Source organism: Dipodomys ordii, unplaced genomic scaffold (assembly GCF_000151885.1).
Source record: "Dipodomys ordii isolate 6190 unplaced genomic scaffold, Dord_2.0 Scaffold143, whole genome shotgun sequence".
NCBI classification, from domain to species: Eukaryota; Metazoa; Chordata; class Mammalia; order Rodentia; family Heteromyidae; genus Dipodomys; species Dipodomys ordii.
Window position 1 is genome coordinate 1,350,197 of NW_012267359.1, and position 14,102 is coordinate 1,364,298.

The window sequence follows — 14,102 nt, forward strand, 5'->3', positions numbered from 1 at the left end:
TGGGCTGGGAAGGTGGCTCAGTGGTAGAGCACTTGCCTTGCATGCCTGAGGCCCTGGGTTCGATTCCTCAGCACCACATAAGCAAAAAGAAAAAAAAAAGACTTGAAATCAAATTGTATTATCAAGGTAGAATTCTTTTTAAGTAAGATGTTTTCTGTGAATTGCTATATCCGGATAATGTGCTTATGGAATTTTCAAGCCTTTATCCATGGAGAGCCACTTGCCCTTTTGTTGTGTGGTCAGAAGTCATTTATTTTATCATGTGCTTTAATAAATATGTAAGTTCTGTTTTTTATTCAGTAGTGATATTCAGTGTTTGTCAACAATATTTTTCCCTAACTTAAGAAAACAAGAAGCAGCGGCCCAGACCTAGGAAGCCACGGAGGACTAGAAATGAGGAAAATGAGCAGGATGGAGAGTTGGAAGGTCCTGTGATTGACGAGTCTGTACTTTCAACAAAGGAGCTACTAGGCTTACAGCAAGCTGAGGAACGATTAAAGAGGGACTGCATTGACAGGCTGAAAAGGGTAACATCTTCATGCATACATTTGCTAGTTAAAATCCAGGTTTTCAAACTATGGTAATAATTGGAAATGCCTGCCTTAGTGAATGGAGTATTCATTTTTGTTATCAATGTTTAAGTACTACAAGTTGAAAGTTTTTATGATTTAATAGTAAAAATTGCTATTATGCTTAAATAAAAATGACTGTCCCCCATGTTATAACCCCTGTTTTCATTGTATTTGATGTCGGTGCCCTGCATCTTGTATATACACTTCTCTAATGCAGGGAGGGGAAGGGAAAAAACAAAATGCTTAAATAGGGATACAGGTTGACCCATTGTAACAATGAGATGCACAAGACACTATGTTGAAAACGAACTTTACAACTTTGGGGGTGACAGGTAGTTGTAGAGGTGGGAGGGAAGGGATGGTAGGGGAAAAACAAAGGAGGAGGCAATAATGCTAGATAGGAAATGTACTCATTACCTTGCTCATGTAACTGTAACCCCTCTGTACAGTATTTTTACAATAAAAAACATACAAAAAAATAAAATAAAAATGTTAGGATAGTAATGGCCCAAGACAGTATTGAAATAACACTTTTAAAAGTAAAGGGAAAATCTTTTTTTTTTCTGACTAATTTTGTATGTTTGGAGATATATCTCTTTATCAATATTTTCAAACTGTAGCGACCACGGAATTGCCCTACAGCAAAGTACACCTGTAAGCTCTGTGATGTTTTGATTGAATCCATTGCATTTGCCCATAAGCATATCAAAGAGAAGAGGCATAAGAAGAATATTAAGGTGAGTTTGATGTGACCCAAGCAAATGTTTTTACCTATCTGTTACCTTTATAGGTCTCTTCTATAGAGATATATTAATAACTTTAATATTTTATTGCTTTCTTTTAGCCAAAATTCTACTGGTCAATTAAGTTTGCTGGACAGTCTAGTAAATTTCCTTAAGTATAGTTCTAGGTTGTATGTAGAAAGCAATTTCTTGGACCTGAGTAAATGTCTTTGTGTCCATGGCAAAGCAAAGAATCAGTTTATCATTTCTATTTTAGTGTTCTTTTCTTCTGCTGTATCCATGTTCCTGCCTACTCTCTACCGTTGCTATTCAGTGCATACGGTGTGTGTGTTTGATAGGATGAAAATTTAATAGAGCTAAGACAGGCCAAGAAAAGTGTACTAACATTTTGTAGGGTATTGTCTTACTGAAAGATAGAATCTAAAACTATGTTTGAAGTCATTTTTTAATCTTAACATTTGTCTTAAAAGGAAAAACAAGAGGAAGAGTTGCTTACTACGTTACCCCCACCAACACCCTCCCAGATAAATTCAGTTGGCATTGCCATTGAAAAAGTGGTGCAGGAGTTTGGGTTACACAATGAGAACTTGGAACAGAGGATAGAGATTAAAAGTACGATGGGAAGGGTATTCCACCATAAATTACCAGGTATTGTGTAGATTTCTTTCCTCTTAAAGTATGTCTTATTTCAAATAGCATTCACTAAACAAAAATTTGTTGGGGTACTGTGGCTGTAAGACTCTGTGTGTATGTGTGTGTGTTGTTACCTTTCTGCCTACTGAAATTGGCACAGTATCTTTTAATTACATAAAGAGAAGTATTCTGGAGTTATTTTCCAGTTACATGTGTAAAACATGTTTTATTTGAATAGACTTAAAAGAATTTCATACCTACATTGAACTCTGAAAAAAAATTGTATGTAATTTGGAATGCCTTTCATATACTGGCAAATTTATTTTCCAATTTATGTGTGTCTTCTGATTATTTTGAACTTAGATCTTTGGTATGAAGTTGGTGGGCCAAAAATTGAAATAAAATGAAGTGAAATAAAACAAAACTCTGAAAAAGCAAAACCAAAAAAAGAAAAAGATGATGTGAAGCTCTGAGTTTAGACTTTGCTATTGCCCAAATATATGTGTGTATTTTATATACACATATATATGACACATATGTATATAATAAATTTCTATGGCCGTTTGAATTTTTCTGTGGCACACTTTGATCAACTGGGTATGATGATAAATGGTGTGCCTCCCTAGGACAGAATCCTTGAAGTCCAGTTAGTGATTTCCCACATTTATTGTCCATGGTGTGGTGATCACAGATTCTCCCAGCACAGAGCTAGAGCTTATATCACTGAGTGTCTTCACCAGCAGATTTGTTTAATATATAAAAGAACTATAGTAGGCATCAAATAAATTTTTGGTAATTGAGATAAAATTTCAGAAATACTTTTTACTACAAAATTACAGACCTCATTATGATTATTGTTACAGTTAGTATTGATCAGTTTTTATAATTTTACTCCTGAACACATACTCCTCTAACAAAGGACTATAATTACCTGGGCTCCATATAACCTGCTTTCTGCTGTAAACCTTGCTGCTACTATAGTTGGTTGCTGTATCTAATTTATAAGTTGTTTTTAATAGTCAGCAACCACTGGGACTTATCCATGTATTTGCCATTTCTGTTGTAATTTATTCCCTAAACCACATCATAATATTTATCTGATATTACTTTCTTCTTGTATGAATTACAAGCTAGTTTAGTAGTACATTTTGATGTGGATATGAGAGATACAGTTTAGATGGGTATCATTACACAAAATAAAATTAAAGCTACACTAAAAGACAGTTAAGATCAAATGTAGTTAGTACCTTACACAACAGTTGTTAGACCTGGACAGCAGCCAACTTCACCTAAAACCCATTGGCCATTGCTATCTAGGTAAATAATGGTAATAACTTAGCCTGATACTGTGCATCAGAAGTATCTAGGGAGGGCTGGGAAGGTGGCTCAGTGGTAGAGTGCTTGCCTTGCATGCCTGAGGCACTGGGTTCGATTCCTCAGTACCACATAAGCAAAAAGAAAAAAGCCGGAAGTGGCACTGTGGCTCAAGTGGTAAAGCGCTAGCCTTGAGCTGAGGGACAGCGCCCAGGCCCAGAATTCAGGCCCCACAACCGGACCCAAAACAAAACAAAAAAAGAAGTATCTAGGGAGCCATGGACAACAGTTTTAGAAAACTTTTCATCATTTTGATTTAGTCTGGGTTGATACAATTTACTTTAAAGTATCACCTTATAATTCTTGAAAGATCATGGATATAGCATTCGTTTTATATATATAAATATATATATGTATGTATACATACACACACATATGAGGGCAGAAATATTATTTCTTTATTAGAAAAAAAAAGAGATCCAAAGCATCTTTTTAACCTAAATAAATCATATGAATCAGCAAATCTTAAATCTGTTGCTTCCCCTGATGAGAAAAGTTATTTTGATATAATAATAGTAAACCAAGCTGGGCGCCAGTGGCTCACATCTGTAATCCTAGCTACTCAGGAGCCTGAGATCTGAGGACTGTGGTTCAAGGCAGCCCCGGCAGGAAAGTCCATGAGACTTATCTCCAATTAACCACCAGAAAACCTGAAGTGGCACTTTGGCTCAAGTGGTAGAGTGCTAGCCTTGAGCTGAAGAGCTCAGGGATAGCCCAGGCCCAGAGATCAACCACCACAACCAACAAAAATAATATAATAATAATAAATGTAGATCATTGGCAATGCTATATAGAAATACTATATTGATAAATATATGTACATATATCATTTATTGAAGAGGAGATTCCTACTCCCTACCATGTTAAGTTAAATTAGTTATATCATAATTATTTTTGCAAAGGGGATGTTATTTACAATCGAGTTGTTCATATTTTAAAATCAACTTTACAAGGTATGGTGGCAATCATCTTTAATTACTACTCAAACTACTCAGAAGTAGTTTGAGGCCAGCCTGAAGTACACAACAATATCCTGTCTCAAAAATATTTATTTTAAAGTTAACTTTATGTTGAAAGGTAATTTTTATTACTAGTTACTGAGACATATTCTTTAGTATAAGCGATACCTATGTGTGCTTTCTAAAAATTGATTGTTGCAATAGTTGTATAAATTGTCAACTTGCCTTTTTTTTGTTGTTTGTGAGGCTGTGGTTTGCTCTATAGTCTAGACTGACTTTAAATTCATTTTGTAGCCCAGGCTGGCCTTGAACTCTGGATCCTCCTATCTTAGCCTCACTAGTGCTAAGATTACACTCATGCACCACCAGGTTTGGCTTAACTTTCATGTTTCCCTCCAAAATGACTACCACTTGAGTGTTCTGCAAAAAAATGTGAGCATAATAATATAGAAATACTTAACATGTTTTATAACTGACTTGACAAGCTTGACTATTATTAGTAGTACAGCCTTCTCCGTTACATAAAATTGAAGGAGTAGCAATAGCTACCTTTCATACAGTTTTGCTGTGTATGTAGTTTTCCCTTGATCCTATTTCTGTAAGAGAAGTGTTTTATTATATCTTCTGAGAAATTTTACTTTATGATTTGTATATATTTATTTTTAGATTGTTCTCTCAGATTATATGGGTCTTCCTGTAGCCGACTGGGTTTCAAAAATTCAGATGTCAACATTGACATTGAATTTCCAGCTACTGTAAGTATAAAACAGTATAGATTTGTAGATATTTATGATTTAAAAGTGTAATTAGCTCTTGAGTTTCCTCTTTTATATACCATGTTTAATAAGAATACTTATGCTTTTCCTTTTTGGTAATTCTAGGCTTTGAATTAAAAGCCTTTTGATTCTAGAGACACACTCTCATCTTAAGCTACATCCCCAATTCTTTTTATGCTTTTGTTGTTTTTCAAATAGTGTCTTGCTTTTTTCCTGAAGCTGACCTTGGATAGGGAACCTCTTGTCTCTGCTGGGATTGTAAGCATGTACCACTACATCCAGTCGAATTAATGTGCTTTTATTTTACATAAGGAATGCTTTACAAATTGAAATGTCATTCTTGCATACAAGCCATGCTGATTTTCTCTTATTATTCCCAGTTTAGTAAGTGCTTCCAAAGGGAACACTAATCATTATGCTTTTAAATAGCTATACCTAGCCAGGATTTCTGTCTTACACATCATTCAGAAAGATATGGATGAGTCAGAATTTTAAAACTCAAAGAACTTAAGTATGTTTGTCCATTTACCCACTGGTGGTTTCCACAGTCATTTTAGCTACTTGTGAAAATGCAGATTCCAAAGTTCCACCCCAAAATGTCTGTTTCATAGCATGTAATTCCCTACTATACCTGACTGCTGTAGCTACCTGATCAGCCATTCAGTAATTTTTTACTCTGATTATTTTTTATCCTTTGGCTGTATTAATGCTTGAACTCAGCCTCATACTTGCTAGGTAAGCTCATTATCGCTTGAGCTACACCTTCAGCCCAGTTTCTTTATTATTCTAATTTTAAATTCAGATCAATGATTTACCAACCATAGCAGTTGTTTTAATTTTGAACCATTCATTCATTTAACAAATGTTTACTAAATCCTTGTTGCATGGTAGGTACTCTATTGGATATAGCTCCTCTTTGACAGAACTCTCATAGCTAGTAAAGAAGATAAGTTTTCCATGTCATCATTATTTTTTACAAGACATTAAATTTTTTGATGAATATAGGGTATATTCATTTATTGGCTTCTTTTTACAAATAGTTTTATGAAATTTTTTCTTTTTCTTTAAACAAAGTTTTATTGTTATTATAATGGTGATATACAGAGGGGTTACAGTTACGTAAGTCAGGTAAAGAGTATATTTTTTTTTTTGGACACTTGTCACCCCTTCCCTCTCATCCCCCCACCCATAAGTTGTAAAGTTCATTTTTAACATAGTGTCCAGTGAGTACCATTGCTGCATTTGTTCACCCTTTGTTCCTCCATTTCTGTGCCTCCCCTTATACTCCCAAAGACATATAAACTAGCAACCAAAAACCATCAAAAGAGAAAAAAAAAACTCTGTTCAGGTCAAATATTTTTACTAATCTGATTCAAAAAAATTTCAAAACAGCAAAAATAATTTATGACTCCCATAAATTTTTTTTTGGGGGGGGTCCGGTCGTGGGGCCTGAACTCTGGGCCTGGACGCTGTCCCTCAGCTCTTCAGCTCAAGGCTAGCGCTCTACCACTTGAGCCACAGCGCCACTTCCGGCTTTTTTTTTCTGCTTATGTGGTGCTGAGGAATCGAACCCAGGGCCTCATGCATGCAAGGCAAGTGCTCTACCACTGAGCCACCTTCCCAGCCCCCAAGATTATTTATTTTTATAATCATGCTCTATTCCCTTTTTCTTCCTGTGGTAAAGAACAGTGATTTAATGGAAAGATGTCCAAGAAGTATTTAACTTCAAAAAGATGAAGTGTTTACAATGCTTATTTTTTTGTCATTTTCTTTTTTTGCAAAGAGAGAAAGACTAAGAAACTTTTCTTTTCTTTTGCCAATCCTGGGGCTTGAACTAAGAGCCCAAGTGCTGTCCCTGAGCTTCTTTTGCTCAAGGCTAGCACTTGAGCCACTTGAGCACTTCTGGCTTTTTCTGTTTATGTGGTACTAAGAAATTGAACCCAGGGCTTCATGCACGGTAGGCAAGCACTCTCCCACTAAGCCACATTACCAGCCCAAAAACTTTTATTTGTATTTGTTTGGTTACTCATAAAGTAACTCTAGAAGTACATATAAGAAATGAAAATCAGTTACAGTTGGGAAGATGAAGAATGAAGTGGGAAGATCATACTATGTCTTTTAATATACATCTTCCATATTAGGTATGTGTGTGTATATATATACACTTACATATTCACATATATATTCCAGGACTGAAATTCATATTGCTTAAGTAGTTAAAAGTAGACAAAGTTAACTGATAATTTATGTATAAAACAATGTGAGCTATGTGTGGTGGTACCAACCTATAATCCCAGCTAAATTAGGAAGATAGAGAATTTGAAGAAGAAAAGCCTGGGTTACACAAAGATATACTTTCTCAAAACAAAAGAAAAATCAGTATGAAAAATCCTGCATGACCTGTTTCTCAGATAATTTGGTTATCTTTCAACTTGTTCAAGAAGCCAAGCTAACTAGCAGCTTTTATCATCTGTTTACTTTTTTTCTGAATAGATCTTAAAGTATTATAAACATCTTCACTGGTCTTCTCAACATTTTTTTAATCAAGGAAACCAAGTTTAGAAGTAGTATACACAAGCAGGAGCTGGTAGCTCATTCCTGTAATCCTAGTACTCTGGAGGCTGAGATCTGAGGATGGTGATTCAAAGCCAGCCTGAGTAGGAAAGTCTGTGAGACTCTTATCTCCAATTAATCACAGAAAAAGCCAGAAGTGGCACTGTGGATCAAGTGGTAGAATGCTAGCCTTAAGCAAAAGGAGCCCAAGGACAGCATGCAGGCCCTGAATTCAAGCCCCAGAACCAGCCAAAAAAAAAAAAAAACAGCACACACAGAATGAAGACTATTCCTTAGAGTCCCCAAATTAGACCAAGTCTACAACTATCTGAACCCAGGAGAGAAAGTATGTGTTCACATTCAAAAATTGAGCAAGTGTAAGATGAGCAGATCATCAAAGACACTTTGAGAAGGTCGGCTGTTAGCATCTATTTTGATATTGTGGTATTTCATAGGACATTGCACATTCAGAGTATCATTTTCTTTCAGCAAGGGAAAAGAGTTGTGCAGCAAATCTCCATTTCTGGCTTTTTTTTCTGGTTAATTGAAGATAAGAATCTTTCAGATTTGTCTGCATAGGCTGGCTTATATCTCAGCCTCTTGAGTAGCTAGGATTTCAGGCTTGAGTCTGGGTAGCTAAAGGCTGCAGCTGGCTGGTGTTTACTCCAATTGTGTTTGCAAGATTACCAACCTCCAGTCAGAAGAAGGCAGCAGAAAAGCATGGCTGCCAGAAAGCTGGAGCCAGCATTGCCACACTTATTAATTATAAGGAGAGCTATACCTGAAAAAGAAGTTCCATATGGCAGAAAGCAAGTTCTGGTCTGAGATTTAGCAGTCATGAAGGCCTCTTTGAAGGGTAAACATTTAAGTAAATTAGACTGGAAAAGTAGGCCTGGGTTCAACATGCAAGATTTTACAGATTATGCTAAGAATTTTACTTTGGCTAAGGTAGTAAGTCATTGAGAGTTTTAAGGGTCCAGTCTAAAATTTTAAATGATTTTGATCCCATTGTGGAACGAGGATTGGAGAAAAACTGAAGAAATAATGCAGTTAGACCATTAAGTTAGCAATTACAATAGCCTTGCAGAGTGAGAGGTAATATTATTAGCAATGTGAAAACTTCCACTTTTAGATTTGTTGAGAGATACCAACCTGGAGAATTAACTCATCAGGAGTAAATTATGAGGTGGGTCTCTTGCCTACATTCACACTCATTTGATGCTCATCTGTCTTCTTTTGAATATTGTATACATACAGCATAATGATTCATTTCATTACTGTAGTAGCAACATGTATTTCTAATTTGAAAAGCCATTTGAGTAGCTTCTGGCTGTATATTATACCAGCAAAATCAAAATATTTAGGGGTTATTTCATGTATTCATTCATTTATTTCCTAGATGTCTCAACCAGATGTCCTCTTACTTGTACAAGAATGTTTAAAGAATAGTGGTAAGGCTAAATTCTTTGCATACTTTGCTATTAAAGATTTTTTCTTGTCTCTAAATTATCTTATTATTAAAATCTGAAAATTAGACATGTTTTAAAATTTGTTTTTATAGGTAATATTCAAGGCAAATGCAATGAATTATCAATAGATTATCTTCTTAACTACTTCTATGAATAAACTAGTTATCACTAGTTGACTAGTTATTAAGTAATAGTTCTATGAATTATTCTTGAGTAATCATTTCAAAGCAAACTTTTAGATTGATGGTAATATAAAGAATACCTGAGTAGGGCTGGGAAGATGGCTCAGTGGTAGAGTGCTTGCCTTGGATGCATGAGGCCCTAGGTTCGATTCCTCGGCACCACATAAAAAGAAAAGGCCAGAAGTGGTGCTCAAGTGGTAGAGCGCTAGCCTTGAGCTGAAGAGCTGAGGGACAGCACCCAGGCCCAGAGTTCAGGCTCCACGACGGACCCCTTCCCCCCAAAGAAAAAAGAGGAAGAAGAAAAAAAAGAATACCTGAGTAATATAAAGAATCAAGCTTTTAGCTTGATGGTTTATAAAGAATACCTAGTCCCAGAATGTAAGAAATCCAGTGTATGGAATTACTCTTTAAGGTTAAAGCTAAAAGATAATCTGCTTTTTTCAGTGGTCTAAATCAGTACATTACAAATGGTAAATAGGTGTGACCCAAACCTGATTAATGAACTATCAAGAAATTCTCATGGATGATCTATCGACTGTTTTGTCCAATATACTTTCCAGCTCCAGTCTGAATGAGATTTTCTTTTTGCCTCATCAGACTGTCTCATCTCTTAAATTAGGCATTACTGTCCTTTTTGGTTGAGTAAAACATTTAAGCATTTTGTCTTATATATCAGTCTACACATATTTCAACACTAATCATTCTAGTAGTTTTGGTATCCGTTTTGGTTCTAGATCTTCATATTTTAATTACATTATCCACATAACATTTAATTATTGCAATCCAATAATGTAGTCACTTTTTTTTTCATTTTCTTTTCTGTTTGTACTGATACTGGGATTTGACCTTAGGGCATTTCACTTGTTCAGCCTATGCTTTGCCACTTTAGCCATGCACCCAGTTCTGCTTTTATATGGTTATTTAGATGATGGAGTCTTGTGGACTTTTTCTAAAGTCTTGTGAACTTTGTGTGTGTTTGAACTCTGATATTCTGACCTCAGCCTCCTTGAGTAGCTAGGTTTCTAAGAGTGAATCACTGGCATCTGGCTGATGTAGTCATTTTTAATCAGACATTAGCTTTGCAAAATAAGGATTTTAAATTAATACATTTACATTTTTTTTTAGTGTGGAGGCAGGGTGTTATATAACTTAGGCTGGCTTTAAACACTTTTAGTAGTGTTCTTCCAAAAGGCTGAACAGATAAGCTACAACAGGCACTCATACTTCATGTGTAGCTCAGCTATAAACAAAGCTTTAATTAACCTATTTAATATTTTTCTCTTCTTTCCTCAGACTGCTTTATTGATGTTGATGCAGATTTCCATGCTAGAGTGCCTGTGGTGGTATGCAGAGAAAAGCAAAGGTCTTAGTTTCTTTTAATTGTTTATTAACTATCAATTTGTAAAAAGCACAGGTACTTTGCTAAACCTTAACATCCAGCTTCTAAAACTGTAAGCTGTTAATATGGTTGTCTCTTATAAGTTCTGCAAACATTTTTCCTTATGGTTTTCTGCAATATGGAGGATATCTTTTATTTTAAAAAGGATAAAAATAGTTAAAAGGAAATCAAAAAACTTTTACAAACATGAGACAAGTTATGCTTTCATTTGAATTTAAGTGAAAAAACTGGAAAGGTATTTATTGTCAGTGTAATTTTTCTATTTGTTGCTATAATACCTATGTAACACCTTTTTCTTCCTTTTTTTGTTTTCCATCTTTATCCTTACCCCTACCAGTGGTCTTCTTTGTAAAGTGAGTGCAGGAAATGAAAATGCTTGTTTGACAACAAAGCACCTAACTACGCTTAGAAAACTGGAACCAAAGTTACTTCCTTTGGTTATTGCCTTTAGATACTGGGCAAAGGTAGGTTTGAGTTCTTTTTATGTATGAATACATTCTGGGTGTGCATAACTACTATGCTTTTATTATTACTAGGTTAATATAATTTTGTATGATATGATGCCTATTTATAGGCATCTAGTAAAAAAGCATGTGAATATTGGTTAGTAACTAACAAATACAAAAGAATTCAGGCTTTCTGTTTCACTGTAACACAAAAGATAAAACATTTTTAAAATACTTACTAAGAATAAGTTTTGAAGAACTGGGGGCGACATGGCTTAAGTGGTAGAGTGCTAGCTATGAGGTACAAGGCTGAGCTAGCAGTAGGTTCTGAATTTAAGTGCCAGTGCCAACCCCTCTCCCTCACACCAAAAAGAAAAAGAAAAAAAAATCAATTTTGGGTCATATCCCAAAGGATGTCACCCAGTAATTTCCAAAGTATATGTTAAATACATGACGTTTGAAATAGAACTTCTCACATATTTCCCAACAATATTACTAAGAGACTCGGAAAAAAAAGAAAGATATTGTCTGGCCTTACTTTCATTTCCATAAAGTTTTAAGCTATCCCAGTTAAAATGCTCCAGTAAATCTTAAGAGCATTTACTATTACTCCAAAATATAAGTCCATATCTGATTATGAAATTAGCTAGACATGGTAGTGCATGTCCATAATCCAGAACTTTGAAAGCAGGCGGATTTAGCCTTGGCTATAGTGAATTTGATGCCAACCTGCAATACAATGACTCTGTCTCAGAAAAAAGAGAGAAAGAGACTCTGTAAAGTACCTTATAAAAGCTTTATTGATTATGATATAGTAATATCAATAGATATAAAAGTTTTCAGGGTGAGTAGAAGATGCTCCACTCTTAACTAAATGAATTATTCCCCAGTTTGTTGACTCTTAACTAAGTGAATTATTCCCCAGTTTGTTGATTGTTGTTTTGTAGTACTGGTGGTTGAACCTAGAACCATGATCTCATGCATGCTGAGAAAGTTGAGTCATACCCTCAGCCCTACAATATGCCATTCATTGAAAACTCTCAGTTCAGTGGTATAGAATTCTTCTAGTATGTGCCTAAGCTCTAGATCTAATCGTCAACACTGAAAGACTAACAAAAAATATTGGTTAAATTGAAAACCCTTTCCTTTATCACTAGATGGACCATACATGTTTCCATAACATGAATTTGCTCACATTCTGTCTAAATTCCTTCATACCAAATGGTACATTTGCATGGCTGTAAAATGACTTACAGTGAAAAAAAAATTTGGCTTATGATGAACCAATTCATAATTTTCAGGATTATTTTGAAGTTAACTGTATGTTTTAACCAATTGAGTGGATTTATTATAGATATTTTTAAAAACCAAATAGCAAACAATACTTTAGGGCCTTCCCCAAATAAGTTCTGTCAACAAGATTATGTATTTGAAACTAAAACTGTCATTCAAAATCACAATGTGTGTTTGTTGCAAAACTTTAAGGAACTTTTATAGTTGTTTATTTTGTTACACTGCTGTGGTTGAGGACAGCGATGGGAATGCTACCCAGGTCCCAAGTTAGCCAAGCATTCTGATTTATAGCCTCCAATCATGCTGTTTTGTTTAGAAGAATCAAGAACTATTACTGTCTTTTGATACTCATATCTTAATCAGTAAAGCTTTTATAATACACTTTATAGCCTCTCTCTCTCTCTCTCTCTCTCTCTCTCTCTCTCTCTCTCTCTCTCTCTTCTACCTGAGATAGGGTCATTATATCCCAGGATGACATCAGACTTACTACAGCCATCTATAACTTCATGTTTCAGATTTGGGACAAATTGTTCAATTTGCTACAAAAAGAATACTGATGTTCTTTTGTCTCATTTCTAGCTTTGCAGTATAGACCAACCAGAAGAAGGAGGCCTTCCACCATATGTATTTGCCTTGATGGTCATTTTTTTCCTTCAACAAAGGAAAGAACCTCTTTTGCCAGTATATCTAGGATCATGGGTATGAAACATCTTTCCTTATATATTTGATAAGTGATTTTATTATAGATCTACTCTTAGGTGTGTAGATTTTATTTTATCTATAGATTTTATTACAGATGTTTGTGCATAATCACAAAATTTAAAAACTTGAATAGAACTAAAATAGATTTATTTATATTACTGGCATAAATATTCAAATTTTTCATTGCTGAAATATTAATATTTTAATTACAAGATGCTGCCTTATACCTCATTAGGGAGAAAGTAACTTTCTGTGATATAGTCTTCTGTGGACTTGAGGGGGTTCAGACAAAAGACTGAACTTGTCTTAAATTTATTGAGTTATTCTTTGTTTAAGCTTTCTAATTTGATAGCTAAATGTTTATGTCTTTAGAATGAAGGAATCATTTGATTCACCGTAAATTATTAATTATTGAACAGGCAAACTATATTGCCTTTGATGCCTCAAATTCATGTGCTCAAGTGATTTCTCTGCCTCAGCCTTGTAAAAAGCTAAGACCACAGCACTTTGTATATCTGTTTATTTACTTTTTATGTCCCATAATAAGTAAAAACAAGACAGAGATTATAATTTATTCTGGAAGATATAGACATAAATATTTGCTTCGTGGGCAATAATTTGATACTATCTTTAAGATGAATTATACTTCAGCATAGAAAACTACTGTTAATTCTAGATAAATTAAAGTTGAGTTGATTTGTTCAAGTAAGATTTTAAAAAGACCGGGCGCTGATGTCTTATCCTTGTAATCCTAACTATTCAGCAGACAGATCTGAGGATCACAGTTTGAAGCCACCAGGCCAGAGAGTTTAGCTTCAATTAACCACCAGAACACCCAAAGTAGAGCTGTGGCTCAAAGTGGTAAAGCCCTAGCCTTCAGCAAAAATGCTCAGGAACAGTGCCCAGGCCCTGAGTTCAAGGCCCACAAAAAAGGCCTAATAAAAAGATTTAAAAGCAAGCAATCCAAAAAGTCAAAAGGATGTTATCCTCCTTTAAGAAGA

At 35.0% G+C, this 14,102-nt stretch overlaps 1 protein-coding gene across 5 annotated transcripts in view; it reads left to right on the forward strand.

Annotated features, from left to right (window-relative positions):
• Zcchc6 (zinc finger, CCHC domain containing 6) overlaps window positions 1-14,102 on the forward strand; it is a 71,908-nt gene that overhangs the window by 9,130 nt on the left and 48,676 nt on the right. For all 5 annotated transcript variants that reach the window (XM_013031774.1, XM_013031776.1, XM_013031778.1 and 2 more), the window contains exons 3-10: window positions 346-527; window positions 1,193-1,309; window positions 1,786-1,963; window positions 4,948-5,036; window positions 9,010-9,061; window positions 10,555-10,624; window positions 10,998-11,124; window positions 12,979-13,098. In XM_013031774.1, coding sequence (XP_012887228.1) covers window positions 346-527; window positions 1,193-1,309; window positions 1,786-1,963; window positions 4,948-5,036; window positions 9,010-9,061; window positions 10,555-10,624; window positions 10,998-11,124; window positions 12,979-13,098 — 935 coding nt within the window. The remainder of the gene's footprint in view (window positions 1-345; window positions 528-1,192; window positions 1,310-1,785; window positions 1,964-4,947; window positions 5,037-9,009; window positions 9,062-10,554; window positions 10,625-10,997; window positions 11,125-12,978; window positions 13,099-14,102) is intronic.